A 19,371-nucleotide genomic window follows, 5' to 3' on the forward strand; every position below is an offset into this window, starting at 1 on the left:
GTATACATATTAGCACACTCTTTAAGTCTTTATTTAATTGGGAAAATAAAGAGCTGTCACTTTCATACCTGAAACACATTAGCTCTGATGGCCTATATTTAAACTAAAGCTCTGTAGAGCTGAGGGTGAATCATTGCGGTGTACCTAAAATGCAAAACAAGTGATACTTTTTTTCAGTTGAGTGGAAATTTCATGCAGGGGTTAGTGGAACAGTATGAAATGATGTGAAGAAAGCAGGACGGAAAACCCAGCAGCTCCTCAGAAGGTTAGTGCAAGACACAGGCAGCTGAATTTAAGTCTCAACACTCTACCTGGTAAGTTTAAACTACAGCTATACTCTATTCTTTTACAAAAAGTCTAACTTTTCTATGCATGGCTGCAGTATCTGCAAAATTAGTTTCATACAATTTTTTCATAGACAATATATTTAATGTTCCAAATGCTGTTTTTAAAAATAAATAAATAAATATAGACTATGATTTCTGAATTTGGTGCAATATATTTTATTTACTTTTCAGTCAGCATACCACCTTTTCTGGAATAATGTAGTCCCTTTTGGCACTAAAATTGATAAACAACACGTTCTACTCAAATCTACTCAAACCATTATATTTTTGCTATAATCCGTTTACTTACAGTTCATCTATTGGTCTCAACATTTATTAGTTAAACCCCAAGGATCTTTTCCATTTCTTTTCCAGAGGGTCCGGCAGTAGAACAAGTAAATTTTTTTGGAGGAACCACTTTACAGTAGAGCATACTGTACTGAAAAAGGATATCTGAGGGCATCGGCTAATAAAGGCATGAGGCAAAAGAAAATAGTCTCTTGGCCAAAATCATTTCAGTATACTATAATAATAATAATAATAATAATTGTTTAATAATTGTTTCTTGGTAATAATGTATGTATGGATCTAAGAAAATGTGTTGTGTTGCCAGGTTTAAAGTGCATATTAGGAAAGGATTACATTGACTTTGACCCTAATTATAACATTAATAACAGCCAATACTGTTACTATACTTTCATATCCAGCCCTACTGTACAAAAAGTTGGGAGGCTAAAAAACAAAACCAAAAAATAAAAATGAAAATGAAAAATAGAAGGCATCAAATTATGTATTCACAGTGTATATTTACAAAAACAAAAGTTTGAAATAAAATAAACTGTCATTATACAGTTTTCAATTGATCGCCAATTACGTGTCTCACGCTCTCATATGTCACTCCGGTGAATATTCTGAAACCAAAATTACAAATGACTAAAGTATCAACCTATTAATAATTTAATGAATATTTATACCCTCTCAAGTATTTAATTTGCAAGTAATTGGTGCCATACATCCCCTCTGTATTTGTGCATATCTGCTTCAGGATATTGGTGCCAATCCAATCCAGTTCTTATATGAAACACACAGTGGTGTTAAAAAAATGTTGGCTGACTTCCTGATTTCTTTCTTTTTTTTTTTTTTTTACAAATATGTGTCACTTAAATGTTTCAGATCATCAAACAAATCTAAATATTAGTCAAAGATAACACAAGTAAACACAAAATTCTACATGGCCCTGTGCAAAAAAGTGTTTCACCCCCTGTTAAAACATAACTTAACTGTGGTTTTTCACACCTGAGTTCATTTTCCGTAGTCACACCCAGGCCTGATTACCTGTTCTCACTCAAGGAATCACTTAAATAGGACCTGCCTGACAAAGTGAAGTAGGCCAAAAGATCCTCAAAAGCTAGACATCATGCCGAGATCAAAAGAAATTCAGGAACAAATGTGAAAGAAAGTAATTGAGATCTATCAGTCTGGAAGAGGTTAGAAAGCCATTTCTAAAGCTTTGGGATGCCAGAAAACCACAGTGAGAGCCATTATCCACAAATGGCCAAAACATGGAACAGTGGTGAACTTTCCGAGGAGTGGCCGGCCAACCAAAATTACCCCAAGAGTGTATCGACGACTCATCCAAGAGGTCACAAAAGGCCCCACAACAACATCCAAAGAACTGCAGACCTCACTTGCCTCACTTAAGGTCGGAGTCCATGACCCGGCACGGCAGCACGGTATATTCAGTGCGTGTGTGTAAGAGTGTGAATGCGCGCACATGTCTCGGAGGAGGACGGAGAGGTGGGTCAGGGTTTTGACTCATTGACTGACAGACACTCTGCTGAGCAGAGACACAACGCAAAACAACTTTATATTATGAATAATGTAGATATACTTTCAGTAACTTGAAATTTGACGTTAGTGCAGCACATGAGACTATGACGGACTGCCACAGTCAAATTAATAGGAAACCCTTACACCACTAAAACAAGAAGTAGGAATGTTGCCAATATCATGATATGCATTTTTTTTTCACAAACCCCCCCTCCCCAAAACAATAAAAAATACCCTGGTATAATCGTGAATGATACCTTACCTTACCCCTACCTGAAACATATTGAAATGCTGTGGCGTGACCTTAAAAAGGCGGATCATGCTCAAACCCTCCAGTGTGGCTGAATTACAACAATTCTGAAAAGATGAGAGGGCCAAAATTCCTCCACAGCGCTGTAAAGGACTCATTGCAAGTTATCGCAAACAATTGATTGCAGTTGTTGCTGCTAAGGGTGGCCAAACCACTTATTAGGTTGGGGGGTACTTTTTCAAACAGGGGCATGTGGTTTTGAATTTTGTTTTCCCTTAATAATAAAAACCTTCATTGAAAAACTGCATTTTGTGTTTACTTGTTATCTCTGACTCATATTTAAATCAGTTTGATGATCTGAAAAATTGTGTGACAAACATTCAAACGAATAAGAAATCAGGAGGGGGGGCCAACACTTTTTAACACCATTGTATATATTTAAAAAGTACAGTACACATTTAAAAAAAATAGCTACTACAGTAATTCAAAGTCAGTTAAATCTGGACAGAGGGAGAGCTCCTTTAAAACTTAGAACTTCCTGGGACTTTACTGGGAGTGTCCTGGCCCTGCCTTCTTCGTGTATGTTGTGTAAACGGCACTTCTCACTTCCCTTTATTGGAAGTTCAAGTCAGGGACCTGTCAGGAAATGTGTCAAGAAATTTTATCTATTGCAAAAAGTCAGTGGCTTCGAACATGAGCCATGTCTGAGAAGTCACAGGGTACCCTAATGAAATGTAACCTGTTTTTTCCTACAAACAGGGACAATGGCAGCGGGAGGCTGGATCTTCTTGCTGGCTGCAATGGTGTCTCTGAAGATCACTCTTGGACATAGTGAGTTTGCTGTTGTTTTAACTTCTAATTATTCTTCTATTGTGTACAAAAGCTTCTGCTGTTAGAAATCATTCCTAAAACCAGACACTGGCAGCTCTATAGGTATTGAATAAGCTTTTTTTTACACTGTTGGTTTAAAATATTTGCTGACTCTTAGGTTTCAGCATTGTCAGTTTCAATATGCTTCCAGGCAAATAATTATCATGGCTTCTATGGTGAACCCCTGTTGGGTAAAGACAGAATACACATGTGAAGCTGAAAACCATTCAGAAGACGATAGGTATAAAAGTAGAGAAGTTTATACACAGGGATATATTTATGCTTCATCTGTGAAATGATAATGTGAAAGTTAGAGCATAGGGCTTGTGTTTCATCACTGCTTTTCCTGTTTATAACCTGTTAAACAGGCACTTGAGACACATGCTTGAGCATTACTTGGAGCTCCCTTCAGAAATAAGAGAGGCCGTCCTTTTGGCATACATTTTCAGTTAAAGATAACATGTCAACATGAAAGTAAACACCCAACCGGAGGAAGCATTGTGCCCTTTTGGCCTTTTTTTTTTTTTTTAAACTCGCTCGCATTACCAGCTGGCCGACATTTTTGTTATTGTTCAGAATCTACATTTTAAATAAGCCTTAGCCTTTAAAAGCGGAATCAGCCTCAAAATTTCACCAGACAAGATTACCTTGGCTACTAAAGAGCATACTCCAATCTCTTTTTATCAGTTCTCAACAGGTGAGAACATGATGAGCATGTCACAGTTCGGGAGGATTATTGCGCGCCTCCACCTTCTTGATTCATATTTGATAAGCACAGCCTATTTGGACAATTTGACCGCACTTCACAAGCAGTCATTGACATGACTAACAGCCGTGTGCAGGACTATTGATGTGTGATGCTGTAATTGGCTGTTTTCGTTAAGGCATGGTGGATTCTCCCAAATCCATCAGGAGCATATGAGAATTGTGGGATCGGGTTAGAATAGATGCTGCAAGAGCATCAATTATATCAGAACCTGAGAGGATTTTATTCATTAAAAGATGAGCAGAGAACAGAAGGCTTTTGCTCTTTTCCCAAGTGGTTTCTGAACAGACAGTCCAATCACTTGCCAGGTATTTTTTGAAAGTGTCTTCCATTTCCAACAGTTTGCGATGACAGTTTCTCAGATGATTCTGTGTTAAAAAACTGTCTGTCCAGTTACCACATCTGAGCTGTGAAACCCAATATTTCTTAAGGCGCTGTGCAGTGAGCTTTTGCCCCAAGTTCAGCCTAGTTTAACAAAGACAGCTGCCTAACCACAGTCAAAAGACATCTGGCTTTGTGAGCAGCTAAAAGTAGGCCTCAGGCACTATATTCATCTCATCACATATAATGACTTTTACACATGTTAAGGTGCCATAGTTCGTAAGGTCAGTAGGTTCTTTCTATCTGCCTCCTCTGCTACTTAAATAGGTCAAAGGCAGCAAACATTTACTATCACTGGTTGGGTCTCCAGGAAGTACCGTACTTGAAAGACGTCAGCATGGTGTTACAAAGGAAATTGTTCACTCAGTGTAAAGTAATAAAATACAAGTAATAATAAAGGCACACTTACACGGGAGGCTTCTGAAGTTATAAAAAACAGTGAAAGTTAATGTTGTTATTTGAAAACAAGGTCAGTAGGTTAGAAAATGTATTGTAAGAAATAGGAATCATAACAAGTTGCACCAATGTTATTTGTGAAAAGTCAAAACCATGCATGTAGAGAAACACAAACTCAAGCTTCTCTCATTGCCAGACAATGAAAAACTATTAACCACACATTGTGGCTTGTAGTCCCTGTAGTCTGTGTAAAATGCAATTTGTTTGCTGACATTTATGAACATAAATATCAGATATATATTGCAAAAACACATTTGATGGCAGAACTATACAGAAGCGAAACATCACAAGCAGCTGTATGTGTTAATACAGGATTTACTCAGCTGTAGGGAAACAAAGGAGGTACAGCAGCTTACTGTGTTCACACCATCACTCATCATGCTGTAACATCTTCCTCTGATGTTGTGACTCAAATCAAAAGACTTCAATCTGCCACCTATCAAGCCTGTTTACTGGGGCTGCACAATTTGGGAAAAATATATAGCTGCTGTTATTTTTGACAGAATATTAAATATTCACAATATTGGAGGGAATGCCGATTGTATAAATATATTAAAATTTCAAAAGTCAACGATAGCACAATACAACAATACTCCATTCAGAAGGTATTTTCACACATATGTTACCTTTGACAAATATTGACCCTTTCTGCGATTTGAATATTGCACTACTCCATATTGCGAATGTGGTTTGATTAGTTGTACAGACCCATTGCCTACCTTGTTCTTCAAAGGAAACTTATAGAATTAAGCACTTGACGGTAGGACATCACCTGTGCATTATGGAGAGGGGATAGGTTTTGTAAACAGATGAAATCGATGCATAGTGAGTGTGCGCATCTCGCCGATAAACCGCAGCAAACAAACTAGCAATAAACACTGGCAGGTGACAGCAGTCAGCGGTCACACCTTTTTTTTTATTCTTTGCCTTCCTTTGTGCAGAAGTATCCGCCGCCATAAAGGCTCATCCTGGTGTTGTTTGGACCACTCATTCAAACCAAAGACAGTATATAAATAATGGATGTAGTCACTGTGACGTCACCAATTGGTTTGTGGACTGCCCGTTGGAAGCATCGAGTTCATCGTTACACTCGTCGCCATCTTGTTTCCGATACGGGGAGCAGACCATAATTGGACTGTGGAGGAGCGAGAGGGATCTGATCATTGACTACAGCCTCTCTCCACCTCAACCTGACTGAGAGAAGCCGCTGCTAATTCATGTTAGCATTAACTTGGATGTTAGTTTTGGCTAGCAAAAAAACAAAAACAAAATGTATCTTTCTTACCTCAGAAAACTGAGCAGCGACTCCTTGGAGTGTCTGTTAGTCCAACCAAACACTGAACAAGACATTTTTACTGAACAAAACGTTCAAATAAACTGTCATTAAGTGAAAATACAGTGTGAAAGGGTCAAAGTTATGAGACCAAATCGGTAAACACCCTCTTTTCTATCTATATAACGTTATATATAACTTTATTGACACGTTGCCGTGGATACGCGTTCTGCTTCTCTCCTGATGACGGCTCACCTTGTTAGTGACCTGTCAATCAAAGGTAGCCACGCCCCAAATCATACGATTCTTTATCTTCTATTTTCTTCTAAATGGGGCCATTATTAGAACTATTAACTTCAAATTGACAGATTTTTTTTGCAGCCAAACTTAGCACCCCCTGCTGGAATTTTCAGTAGAATGCAGCTTAAGGCACTTCCTGATTTGCCTCCATGCTCAGACACGGAGATTGCCGCCTGATTCAAACTAGGAATGGTTATTTAAGCTACCAGCTAGCTAACTTAGGTAGCACCAATAACGGCTCCAGCCGTTCGTCCGGTAACTTGTCTTCATTCTCCGAAATTATAACACTAGATAACCCGCCATCGGAAATTGTTCTCACGCTGCGTTCAGATGAAACCATAAAATAGGAAAATGGTAAGAGTAAATTCGTTTAGCCTCGTTGAAGTATAAAACGATATATGGTTAATCTTTAGCAGGTATGACAACTAACCGTTTCAGTGTTGTCGGGAGCTAATTTATGCTACATTTACATTGCACTTTTTTAGTCTCTGCTATTTTTTTTGTTAATTGTTTTAAAATAGACTGATTAAGTTAAAGTTGTAACAACGGCAAGTGATTAATTACATGGTTCCAGACTGAGTGAATGCAACATTTGAATGTATGTGCAGTACTAGCCAATAGTATGTCTCTGCAGACCCGAAGACTGCAGATTCAGACCTGCAGTTCTAGGCCCCTTGTATTTTGCGACAGTGCCCCCTACTGGACGGCTGTAAACTGCACCTCAATCAGCATCCCACCCAAACACCACTTCTTACTATTCATCAAAGCACAAAACTTGCACTGCATTGATCAAACCCCCTACAACATATAACAGGAAATGTCTGGTCTTGGGTGTCCAGTCCTCACTTCGTCTGTGAAATACTGAAATGGTTTAACATGTTTTATTGAATGAACGTCTAGAACTGCAAGTCCACAACTGCGGGTCTGAATCTGCAGTCTCTGGGTCTGCAGACACACCCTCCTCACACTGGCACCATGTGGTGGTGAGAGCAGAAGCATGAATTAAAAATAATGAAAAAGGCTGCAGCATCTCTCAAGAAAAGAAAAAAGAAGTGCAATTTGAGCGTTTTGTTATTTCCAATGTTCTTGGCAGTAACAAATATATATATATTTTTTTTTAACATTATTTTGAATTCATAATGTTTTTCGGGGTTGGCTATGGGATATTTGTACTGTAAGCTGACACCATTTATAAAAGATCTATAGAAAGTGTACTAGACAGTCATTCCACTTCACACAACTTTTGGGTGTGGGTTGTGAATGTTGTCATGTTTTACAGTTATTTTGAAAGTCTGGCGGCTGGATCCTTCATTTTCTGCCCTTGTTGAATTGTCTAGAGTATTTTTATACATATTGAATTGCCTCAAACTTGTTCTGAACAATGTATGATTCATTTTCAAAAGATTGTTACTTTACTTTTTTCTGTTACTTAATCCGAGTTTTTTTTTTTTTTTGACAAAAACTATGATTTGGGTTAAAGGACAGTTCATACCAAATTAAAAAACAAACACATAACATGTATACTGTCTTAGTTGTTATATTTATGAATCTAGATAGTTTTTTGTGTGAGTTGTTGAGTGCTGGAGGTATCAGAGATGTTCTTGAATCTAGTGAAACTACATGGCAGTTGATTTGTGGTCTTCAAGATGGCAAAACTGTCCTATCTCTTTCCAGAAATCTGACCTAGTTACACAAGACAACCCACAGACCTTGTTGTTAGCAGTTTCATGAAGGAACTACTTTATTTCTAGTGCAGTTTCTACAGTTTTAAAGAAATAATTTTCTTATTAATTCCTACATGAAATTGCTCACAAAAAGATAAAGGTAAATAGGACTACTGGAAAGAGTTTTTTTGTGTGTTAACTGCTATGCTAAATGAGCATGATCTTTTAAAGAAAATAAAGAAATATAGGAGACAACTTTTATAAAAAAACAAGTCTATAAAAACTTAAGTAGTATTCTTATTATTATTTTGAGTAAAATGTCAGGAAATGTCAAAGTTCAAAATCTAGGAGTCAAAACTATAAGATCTCTTTTTTATATCTGGGCACATTGTGGTTCTGTCAACACCAAAAACCTCTTTGGGAGAGATAATGAATGAAAATTCAAATTGCATTAAGGTTGTTGTTTTTTTTTTGCATGCAAAGTGCTCACTTGTCTTCCCTTTTTACTCCATAAATTCTAAGTCAGCCGTTGTGTTGCAGCTGCATGTCAACTACGTTTAATTTGTTGTGTTTCTCTGTGTTGAAGTGTTCCACCACTGGCATTAAAACACAAATGTCTGGTCTCCCTTTGCACCTTCACACTCAGACCACAGTGGGGGGACAGACACCTACCATGTGAGTGTCGGCCATCTCTTTCTGCTGCGCTGCCTCTTTGCTGACGCCCACACCAGCGTGACCTGGAGCAGAGGAGGGGGGTACAACCTGCCCACCGGAGTGGAAGTCAGAGACGGGTTACTGTGGTTTCTACCTGTTCAGATGTCTCATAATGGATTGTACACCTGTGAGAAAAGGTACAGAAGCTCCCATGTGACTGTAAGATCATATATTATTGGAGCTCAGGTCTCACAGTTTATTTCCTCTTTAGGGACAAGAATGGATTATCATCTAGGGTCACGTATGGGGTGTCAGTGTCCAGTGCAGAGTGTCCTGAAACACTGGAGACGGTTCCCATCACCGATGGAGGTCTTCCTTGCAAACAGACAGAGATCTTCAAATTGAATAACACAAGAAACATACGATGGATGAAGGTACACACGGCTCCAGAATATTCATGTGCTTTCAGGGTGTTTTTTGCTCTTTTTACATTTTACTATAAATAAAATCTATAAGTCCTGCAGCTCTATGGAATAAGCACAATCATGGCTAGAAGTGAGAACAACTCAAAAGTTATGACATAAATGATAAAAATAAAAAAAACACAAGTTTAATTTCTCTGTTACTTTTTTTATTTATTGGAAATACAATGGAATTTATATATAAAACACTTTTCTAAGTGCACTCAAGTGTCATGAATATTCAGGGGGGAAAATTGGGTCTCAACATACTGTACATATTGAACTATTTGCATTTTCCAACCTCTCCTGTCCTCTCCTCTCAGCTCTGTGCAAACAGATTTTCAGTGAATATCTGTCACGTGACCGTTGTCTCAGCAGAGACAATCATGGCTTCACAGTGTCACTGAGGAGCAGAATTTAATGTTTATAACAGGATCTAGTTATTCCAAACAATTTTTTTGGGTAGACATTTTAAATGAGACATGTAGAATAATGGACACTTGGAGAAACGGTTCAAAAGCAGAGGAATTGAAAAAGCAAACACCACACAAACCCATGTCAGTTTAGATCATTCTGCATCACGTCCTGCACGTTCTGGTTTGATAAATGCAACACTGCCACCTCCTGTACACATCAGGAATATGTGACAGTGTGCTGGGCAGCGGCTCGACCTGTTGATTATAACATCAGTGACTATTATAGTTCACCTGCTGCTGTAAATACAATACAAATTTGTCACAAATAACTTTTTTGTTATTTATACAGGTAATCTCATTGAGACTCAGGGTCTCATTCTGGAGAGAGACCTGTTGAGGACACACAGTAATACAACACAAAGTTACAACAGAACAGAACGTTTATACAAAGGACAAAGGCCCTAAAATCACACATGCTAATTTTTAAATGAAAACAAGAGCAGGCCCCTGTAGACATTCTCATTTTAAAATGTTGATAAAATCATTCATGAAATTCAAGCTTCAGTTCCTGCTGAAGCTTGTTTCCATCAATGTTCACCTGCTAACGGTCTGTCTGCCACAAAGCTGTTCTGGATTTTTAAAGGTATTTTGCAAAACAAAGGCTCCATTCATGGGATAATGCTATTTTGGCCTCTTGGCTTGTTGAAATGTGGGAACTCTTAGTCTCAGGAAATGGTCAAGCCTTTCAACATTATATTATAATGAAAATCAGGGCAGAGAGATTGAAAAAATGTTGGCAGAATGCATTGTTGTTGCTTTACTTTGCAACTTTCCAAAACGGAACAACTTTTCTTTCCCATGACACTTTGGGAGATACACTTATTCTCTTTCTTGCAGAGAGTTAGATGAGAAGATAGACACCGCTCGATATGAATGCAGCTAGCAGATAGTTGCATTTGCATAACAGAGTGAAAGCAGGAAAAAACAACTAGCCAGGCTCCGTCCAAAGGGGACAAAACCCAGCGCTCACATATTACACCTCTTTTGTTTATTTCACACGAAAACTCAAATGTAAAAAGGTCAATATGTGGTTTTGTGTAGAGATATTTCTGGACTCTGGCCAAGTTTAGCTTTCAAACATACTCCAAATTCAATTTCTTATTTCTTTAAGGTGCTTTTAAATTAGTTTTATTTTTTACCATGTTTTATTGTGATTTCACTCTTTTTTTGGCTTTTATTTTTTTCGCCTAACATTTAACTTGTTTTTTTTTTTGTTTTTTTGTTTTTTTTTTAAGATATTTTTTTGGCCGTTTTCAAGGCTTTATTGATAGTGAGACAGATAGAAAGGGGGTGACAGAGGGGAGGACATGCGGCAAAGGGAGCTCAGGCCGGATTCGAACCCGGCTCCGACATTTAACTTGTTTATGTACAAATAAAATGTGGTCTTTTCACCACGCTGTAAAAAATGACCGCAGTCTGTGTTGTGTGTGTAGGATTGCCAGCCAGTGGAGAAACCCATCTCGTTAGGAAAGAACGGTTTCATGAGACTGTCTTCAGCCACAGAGAGGGATGCTGGGAAATACACCTGCCTGGTAGACGTCAGCGTGGACGGCAGGAAGTACACGGCTGCACGCAGCATCCAGCTGACGACAGGCCAATGTGCGTACTGTCAGTGATCTGAGCTTCAATGGTTCCAGGAGACCAGAGCAGCTTGAAAAGAAGAAGAAGCTTCTTCTTTTCTTTCTCCTGTGACAAAATATTCCTTATAAAATGGAATTTATATATACGGCATTTTGCCCACAATTGTCATGAATATTGGAAAAAATAAAGTGGGTCCCCACATGATATATATATCGAATTATTTATATTTTTAAACCCTCTCCTGTCCTCTCCTCTCTGCTCTATGTAAACAGATTTTCAGTGAATGTTTGTCATGTGACCGTTTGTCTCAGCAGAATCAATCATGGCTTCACAGTGTCGCTGAGGAGCAGAATTTAATGTTTTTAACAGGATCTAGTTATTACAAACCGTTTATTTTTTTCTACGTTTTTAAAAGAGAGACATAGAATAAACTGATTTTGACAGAAATATCACAATTTTAAGCTCTTTTTTGGTTATTTTATCTAACGGAAACTTTTGTAACCTATGATCTGTTCAAGGACTGTTGGAAAATTCAAATATTGATGATGGTGCCAATTTTGACAGTTTCTTTCTAAGACAAACGGTGTATTTCCGGCTATCTTTTAAAGAAAGTTTTAAACAATTCCAGACATTTCTACCAGTGGACCCACCTATATTTCGCATGTTTTCTTCCATTGTACAACTTTCTCCTTTTTTCTTCCTCCTCAAAATGCCTGGCCTCCTACTCACTACTGCACAGTAGCGATGATTAATTCTGCTTTTTGTTTTGGCTCCCTTTCAGTAGATCGTATTATGTGTTTAAGTATTTCCATAACTCTGATTGTGTCTCTTTGGGGCTTCCAGGTTCACTTTTTGACGAGCCTAAGGTGGTGTTCCCTCAGCGGGAAGTGGTTGTGGTAAAAAAGTGTAAGCAACGCTTTCTCACAGATTATGACCGAGGGGTCAAAGACACCAGGATGTGCAGACTGACAGCTGCTTTCTTCTTTCAACAGATCAGAGTGCAGAGCTAAATTGTTTAGCCCTCATTGGCCACTGTGAGGACAATGAGACCGTTATGTATTGGACTGTTGGCGAGGCCTATGTTGAGGACCACAAGGAACTTAATGAAACTTCAAAATTGTGAGTTTTCATACTTGTATGTTGTTTCAGCCTGTATGTGAACATTGAAGGGGTCTGTAAGCAAGATGAATACGTAAACACTGAACAACACCATTGGCGGGTTTGGAAAGTATGTTTTCTTTAAAAGATCGCCAAAAACCACCATTTTATCATCGAAAGAAACTGTAAAAACAGAAGTTATCCTCAGAGTACCCACAAAAATCTGCTCCTCAGCGACACTGTGAAGCCATGATTGATTCTGCTGAGCAAACTGTCACGTGACAAATATTCACTGGAAATCTGTTTACACAGAGCCGAGAGGAGAGGACAGGAGAGCCTGTAAGCAGAGGTTGTGAAAATGTAAATATTTCAATATATATAATGTGTGGAGACGCTTGTGGGCAGGTGTTGTATATATAAATTCTATTTATTCCAATTTAAAGAAAATAATTTATCAGAGAAATTCAACTTTCATATCCTCTTTTTTTATGATATATTATTAGAACTATGTTATCTGCTGAAAATACAGTTTGGGATTTTCTTTTCATAAATTCCAAACCATCCCATTAATATTTGCATTAAAAAAGAATTCTGCCTCCTAATTGTTGAATATTAGAGCTTCTAGATGAAGCATAATAAAAGACGAAAACCAAGAAGAAAACCAAGTTCTTGATTTATTTAATAACTGACTGACTCAATATAAGAAGACATATTCACTGGCTACAGTTTATCTTTAAATGTATACATTGCAATTATCCTGTCTATTTACAACAATTTTTGATTCCATATTCCTCAACATATCAATTACGACACTCATCTCAGTATTTCTTTTTCATTCCTACAGTGAACAAAACAATTGGTAAAAAAGCATTTAAGTTCAAAGCGCCATCGTACTGGAATAGTCTTCCTTTAAACATACGATCATTGACGTCTTTTCATAGTTTTAAATATGCCCTGTCTTCTTATTTTGAGTTAAACTGCACATGTTTCAGATAATATTATGTCATTTTTTTTTCTATTTATTTATTTATTTATTTATTTTTTTCTTTTAAAAAAATGCAATTTCAATTTACAATAATATTATGTTACTTCTTTCTTTTACTAGGCTAATGTTATGGCCAACTTGTGGCCATTGAGAGGTTGTGATTATTCTTGTGTTCATTTTTTGTTATGTTTGCGTTGATGCCTGTTGTCTTTGTTGTTGTATGTCTGTAAATTGTTGAGTGTTTTGTTTTGTAATGTACTTTAGGACCCCCTCGAAAACGAGAGGATTCCTCTCAAGGGGTTTATCCTACTCAATAAATGTCTGATGATTGATTCACTGTTTGACTGTTTTTTCCCCGTTAGTACTTCCGACAGAGGCAGAGTGTACGGCCAGTCCACTCTGTCCATCCCTAAAGTTCTTCCTCAGTTCCTGAATGTCCCCATTTCATGCTACGTATCAAACTCAGCTGGAAGCGGTGTCGGCGTGGTGTGGCTTCAAGAAGGTATTTCCTTCTCTTCTCTTTTCATGAACCATTACAGGAAACAGACAAATCAACCCAAATGAGAACTAAAAGGGTCAAAACAGTGCAGGTTGCTTCATTTAAATGAATGTAAACAGGGTAAAGTTATTTAAATGTTAATTAAAACTCCTAAAATGAGGTAAATGAATATATTCACAAATCAAATAATTCAATTTTTTTTAATTATATACGTAAAGAAGGAAAAGAGAAGGAATTAAAGTAAAAACACAAAATGTTTCAGCAGTGACACATGTATCTGTCATTGTGGCTATAACACACAAACTAAAATACTCTGGGCTGTTTTTTCATGGTTTGAGCGAGGCCTCCTGATTCCAAATAAGTGAAAAGCTTCAGCCTTTGGGCAACAGGTGGTACCCCTGTGCATAAAGCTGGTTGTCCTTGGCCCTGGCTCCAACCTTAACTGGCAAGTCAATTGTGAGTCAGCTCTTATTTCCCAGTATCTGTCTTGGACCTTCATCGGGCTGAAAGGAGATAATCCCTGCAGCCAGGTAACTGACTGTGTTTCAGCACCGAAACTTGTAAACTTTATTATCTTTTAACTCCCCACTCCTGTTTTTATTAACCCTTAAAGACCTGCTTTAACTCTGAAGCTCAACAAGCTGTTTCAAGGAGTTTTTTGCTCTTTTAACATTATACTCACTGTGGCCTTGTATTTCACAGCAATTTTTAAGATATCTATAAAATCTATAAGTCATACGGCTCCAAGGAAATCAGCACAATCATGGCTAGAAGTGGGGACAACTCAAACATGTCTTTTGTGCAGAATAACACCACTAATTAAATAAATCATAAAAAAGAAAAGACTCAAGTTAAATTTCTCTAATAAGTTATTTTTTAAAAATTGTAATAAAATGGAATTTATGTACAAAACACTTCTAAGTTATACATATTGAACTATTTACATTTTTACAGCCTCTCCTGTCCTCTTCTCTCAGCTCTGTGTAAATAGATTATCAGTGAATATTTGTCACGTGACCGTTTACTCAGCAGAATCAATCATAGCGTTACAGTGTCGCTGAGGAGCAGAATTTAATGTTTTAACAGGATCTAGTTATTCCAAAAGGTTTATTTTTTGTGAAGTTTTAAATGAGACATCTAGAAGTGTTTAGTTACTTAAGTTTAATAAAGTTTTAGTTAATGGAAAAATTCGTAAGCAAAGATCTGTTCAAGGATCATCAGAAAGTTCAAATTTTATACAATAGGTTTCCAGGCAAAGCTTCCACAAGATTGCTCATTCCTGAAAGTCATCCCAGAGTCAGTGTTTACTCTGGTTTATAAGCATGGCAGATTAATCTGTCTTCCTCTTCCTCCTCCCTCCAGCTGACCACAGTGCCCTCTACACCAGCTTGGCTCTCTGCCTCGCCACCTCCCTGGCTGTTCTGGCCCTGGCCGCTGCCTTCCTCTTCTTTAAAGTCGATCTGGTGTTAGTTCACAGAAAACTGCTCAGACGTTTTTCCAAACAACAAGGTAACCATCTATTTGTGGAAGGTGTTTTCATTGGAGCCTTATGACTTTGCCCAATGACTGGGTATTGCCAGTCATTGGGCAAACAACTCTCTTGTTTGCTTTATTGCGCAAGGATTGAATAATATCAAGAGATGATTAAACAAGCATATATAGATGTAATCATGAATAAACAGAAAAACTTCTGTAGAAAACATACAAGCCTTATGGAGATAATGTTTTCTTTACCTGCAGCTCTGGACGGGAAGTTCTATGATGCTTATGTGAGCTTCCTCCAACCCAACACGCTGAGTTCAGCTGATACGGAAAGCTTCGCCCTGCAGATCCTTCCTGAGGAGCTGGAGAGAAAACATGGCTACTCGCTGTACATCAGAGGACGTGACGACTGCCCTGGAGAAGGTCAGGACCTGACTCATGCACGGTTCACATTTAGAAGTCCTGAAGTTTTCTGGGAAACAAACATAGTTGTGTTTACATTTACTGAATCATACCTTCCTTACTGATGCATTCAAGGACACTGTTGCATCCAATATTTCTACACTGCTGAAAAAAATATAATTGAGAATATAATAAAAAAATAAAATGGTTGAATTTGAACCAAAAACTTTTTTTTTCATCCAACAGCAGGGTGAGCTTTGGGTCCCTGATTGAAAACACACAAAAAACACATGACAAGATTAAGAAATAATTTCTCTGGATATTGACCAGGCCCTGAAAGTACATTTCACTTCAGTAAAAGTGCCACAGTGTACTCTTGAAGGTTCTGCATTCAAAATACTAACTTACTGAAATGTGCAATGTGAAGTGTCTGGCCACATGGTCTCATTTCACCTTGTGCAAGAATTGTTTGATTTGCTTGACGAGGAGCACCCAGAGACCAACAACCCTGCAGAGAGAAGGCAAAAGTGGCAATGTGAGAGAAAGTGGGCTGGGATCCAGAGGGGCTAGGATCGGGGTTCCCAAACTTTGCCATGCCAAAGACCCCCATATAGCATTAGCCCCTGGCGGGGACCTGCTTGTTGCAAATGTATTTTAATGACATGTTCATGATAATGGCAAATATCAAACATAAAAATCAAACATAGAGCTTCTTAATATATTTTCTTTATTATTCTTCTGATATAAATATATGTCTTAATATTCAACAGTTATTATTCATAGTAGAAAAAGACAAGCAAAACCCTGTTAAAAACTGCAGCAAATAACTTTTTTTTTTTTTTTTTAAGTGCAGCTAACTGTGATGAAGACACTGTAAAAAGGGTTAAGGGTCTAAATTTCTAAACCCCCCACTGCTTTCTGGTCTATTTTACTCTAAATGGGACCATCATTTACTGAATGAACATCATGCTGTGTTGAAGAAGACTTACTATATATCCCAAGTAGTATACAATGGAAAAACTCAAGTACCTCAAAACATTTTTGTGAAATTAAAACGATTGGATGCCAAAAACCAGAAGAAATAATGACATGTTGAGAAGAAGCTTCTATACGCTTTGCTTTAGAAAATGGTCAGCTGTAGTTTGAATATAGATTCTACTACTATTGTAGTAAATAAACTGTGTACAACAATTACTTCATAGACAACATATAAAATAATCTGATCTTTAGCTAAAAACTTGGTTGTTTTAAATCCGACTTGTTTCAATTCCTGTTTTTAATCTCTTCCAGCTGTGCATGATGTCATTGCCACTACAGTGCGACAATGCCGCAGACTCATAATCATCCTGTCACCTACAATAAAATCCTCCACTGATACCACAACAGAGGATAGCTTGTTGCATGATAATCAAAACCAACTGTGCTATGAGCAGAAAGTTGGCCTCTACGACGCTCTGACTCAGAACGACCCTCGAGTGATTCTGGTGGAAATTGGTGAGAACAGATAAATTCAAATTATTTTTTTAAAATATGGAATAAAATGTAATTTATATATACAACACTTTTCCAAGTGCCCACAATTGTCATGAATATTGGAAAAATGAATTGTGTGTCCACATGCTATATATATTGAACTACTTGCATTTTTACAACCTCTACTTCTATCTAGATCTAGGATCTAGTTATTCCAAATGGTTTATTTTTGGCGCAGTTTAAATGAGACATGTAGAATAAAGGGACTTTAGACAGAAATATCACAATTTTAAGCTTCGTTTTTGTTACTTTTCCTAATGGAAACTTTTGTTATCTATGATCCATTCAAATTTTGACGATTATGCCTGTTTTTACCATTTCTTTCTGTGATTAACGGTGTATTTTTGATGATCTTGTAAAGTAAAACATCTGTTTCAGAGTGCTGATGTCAGTAAAGTGTGGGTAGAAACCTCTTGGTTTGTTATGCTGCAATCATAGTTTAGAAAAGCACGACAACTGCCAGGAGCTCTGAAAAATTTCCAACATGCCAAAATTGTCTCAAAAATTATTGTTTGGGTTTGCTAAAAACATTGTATTGTGTTCTTCCAGGTAGTCCGGTGGATTATGGTGTCCTACCAGAGTCTCTGCGTTATATCAAGAGGAAACAAGGAGCTCTGAAGTGGAAGAAAGCCTCCCTTCGAACCCACAAACTCCCCAAATTGCACTCAAACAGAAGCTTCTGGAAGAATCTGAGGTACCACATGCCCTCAGTGCCTTCAAGGAGACTTCAGACTATTGTTTAACTCAAAGAAGAGTTTTTTTCTCTGGAATTTTTTTCTCATCATTTTGTTAAAGACACATGAAGTTTACTGTACACAAACAAGATTGGGCTTACTGGCAGCCTGCACAGTTAAGTTCACTTTGTGTGCAATCAGGTCACAAAGTTTTCTGCTGGATTCCTTCGTGAGACATAACAGGAATACTTTACTGACGACACAGTTTTGCTCCACAGATAACAGACTTTAATCTTGTTCTTCAGAATAAAGGAGTCACCAGTATATTATTTATTATTTATACATTACTAATGTTGTTGATATTCAAGGCTGCTGTGTTTTGGACCCTATTTGATTGTGAGTCATTATGGCGAAAATGGGATCCTGCAGACGAATACTTTAGTGGAAACTACAACACAAGTGTTACGTAGTATTTTGCCAGTTGTTTATATTTCTGTCAACATGATAGAGTCACGACTGAAACTCTCAAGATGTGAAGTTGAGATCAAATGAAGGCAGAGTTTAGAGATGTGGACTAGTGTTCGACCCATACAGGTTTTCACTGGCTTTTGTTGATAGCAGCAAGGTTTTTATAGTTAACGAAAACTAACAAAGTAACCAAAACTAGGATTGAAAAAAAGCATTTTTGTTAACTAGAAGAAGTAAAAGTTAAAATGTTTTTTGAAAAACAATAACTGACTGAAACTGTATTGTGTGGTGACATTACTAACTAAAACTAAAATGTCCTTCGTTTCCGTCTATGTCAATTTTTTCATACATAAACCTCTTTGGTTGATATGAAATCTATTTATTTAGCTCTGACCAAACAACTGCTGGTTAGTGAACACGCAGGAACACATTGGTGAATCTGTTTATTCAGACTGGGATGTTACATGACTATGTGAGTCGATTGCCTTCAAAAAGTTCAGCACTTCACTCTAACCAAAATTCACAAAACACCCGGAGCTGCAAGAGTTAATTACCTTATTGGGGCTGAGATGGATAAAGAAAAGCATTTTCAAAAAAACAAAACTAATAAAAACGAATTAAAACAAACCGAATTTGAAAACAATAATTCACAACTAAATTAAAAGTAAAACTAATGAAAAATCCCAAGCTATTATAACCTTGGAGAGCTGGGCAGCCAAAACATGTCAACATGTTGTTTTTTTCCATAAAAAAACCCCCAATAATTTCATAATGATAACAATCAAGACACAAAACTGCTGAACTTAAGTTAACGTTTATTTTTTACCTGTTAGTGTCTGTGTTGTTTTTTCTGCATTTTGTCTGCAGTGCATTTATTTAACACTTTTAAAATGGTATCAACAAAATAAATGTCCACAGGTACGCAACACAGTTTGTACAACA

At 37.4% G+C, this 19,371-nt stretch overlaps 1 protein-coding gene across 2 annotated transcripts; it reads left to right on the plus strand.

Moving 5' to 3' along the window:
* The first annotated feature begins 14 nt into the window (after nucleotides 1-14).
* Nucleotides 15-18,822, plus strand: LOC131978549 (interleukin-1 receptor type 1). 2 transcript variants are annotated; one of them, XM_059342222.1, is made up of 12 exons: nucleotides 15-314; nucleotides 3,166-3,237; nucleotides 8,763-8,967; nucleotides 9,042-9,204; nucleotides 11,141-11,306; nucleotides 12,132-12,194; nucleotides 12,281-12,407; nucleotides 13,734-13,873; nucleotides 15,233-15,379; nucleotides 15,611-15,775; nucleotides 17,045-17,248; nucleotides 17,837-18,822. In XM_059342222.1, the coding sequence occupies exons 2-12, from the start codon at nucleotides 3,171-3,173 to the stop codon at nucleotides 18,028-18,030; spliced, it is 1,641 nt and encodes a 546-aa protein (XP_059198205.1). In that variant the 5' UTR covers nucleotides 15-314; nucleotides 3,166-3,170; the 3' UTR covers nucleotides 18,031-18,822. The 2 variants fall into 2 exon arrangements, with proteins under 2 accessions (XP_059198205.1, XP_059198206.1); XM_059342223.1 differs by having other exon boundaries at nucleotides 15-265.
* Nucleotides 18,823-19,371: the final 549 nt, after the last annotated feature.

Source organism: Centropristis striata, chromosome 10 (genome assembly GCF_030273125.1).
Source record: "Centropristis striata isolate RG_2023a ecotype Rhode Island chromosome 10, C.striata_1.0, whole genome shotgun sequence".
In the NCBI taxonomy this organism is placed as follows: Eukaryota; Metazoa; Chordata; class Actinopteri; order Perciformes; family Serranidae; genus Centropristis; species Centropristis striata.

Coding starts and splice junctions, on each gene's coding strand:
- LOC131978549 (XM_059342222.1), top strand. CDS start 3,171: ATGGCAGCGGGAGGCTGGATCTTCTTGCTGGCTGCAATGGTGTCTCTG. Junction 11,307..12,131: donor CCAGCTGACGACAGGCCAAT/GTGCGTACTGTC, acceptor TGGGGCTTCCAG/GTTCACTTTTTGACGAGCCT. Junction 15,380..15,610: donor ACGTTTTTCCAAACAACAAG/GTAACCATCTAT, acceptor CTTTACCTGCAG/CTCTGGACGGGAAGTTCTAT.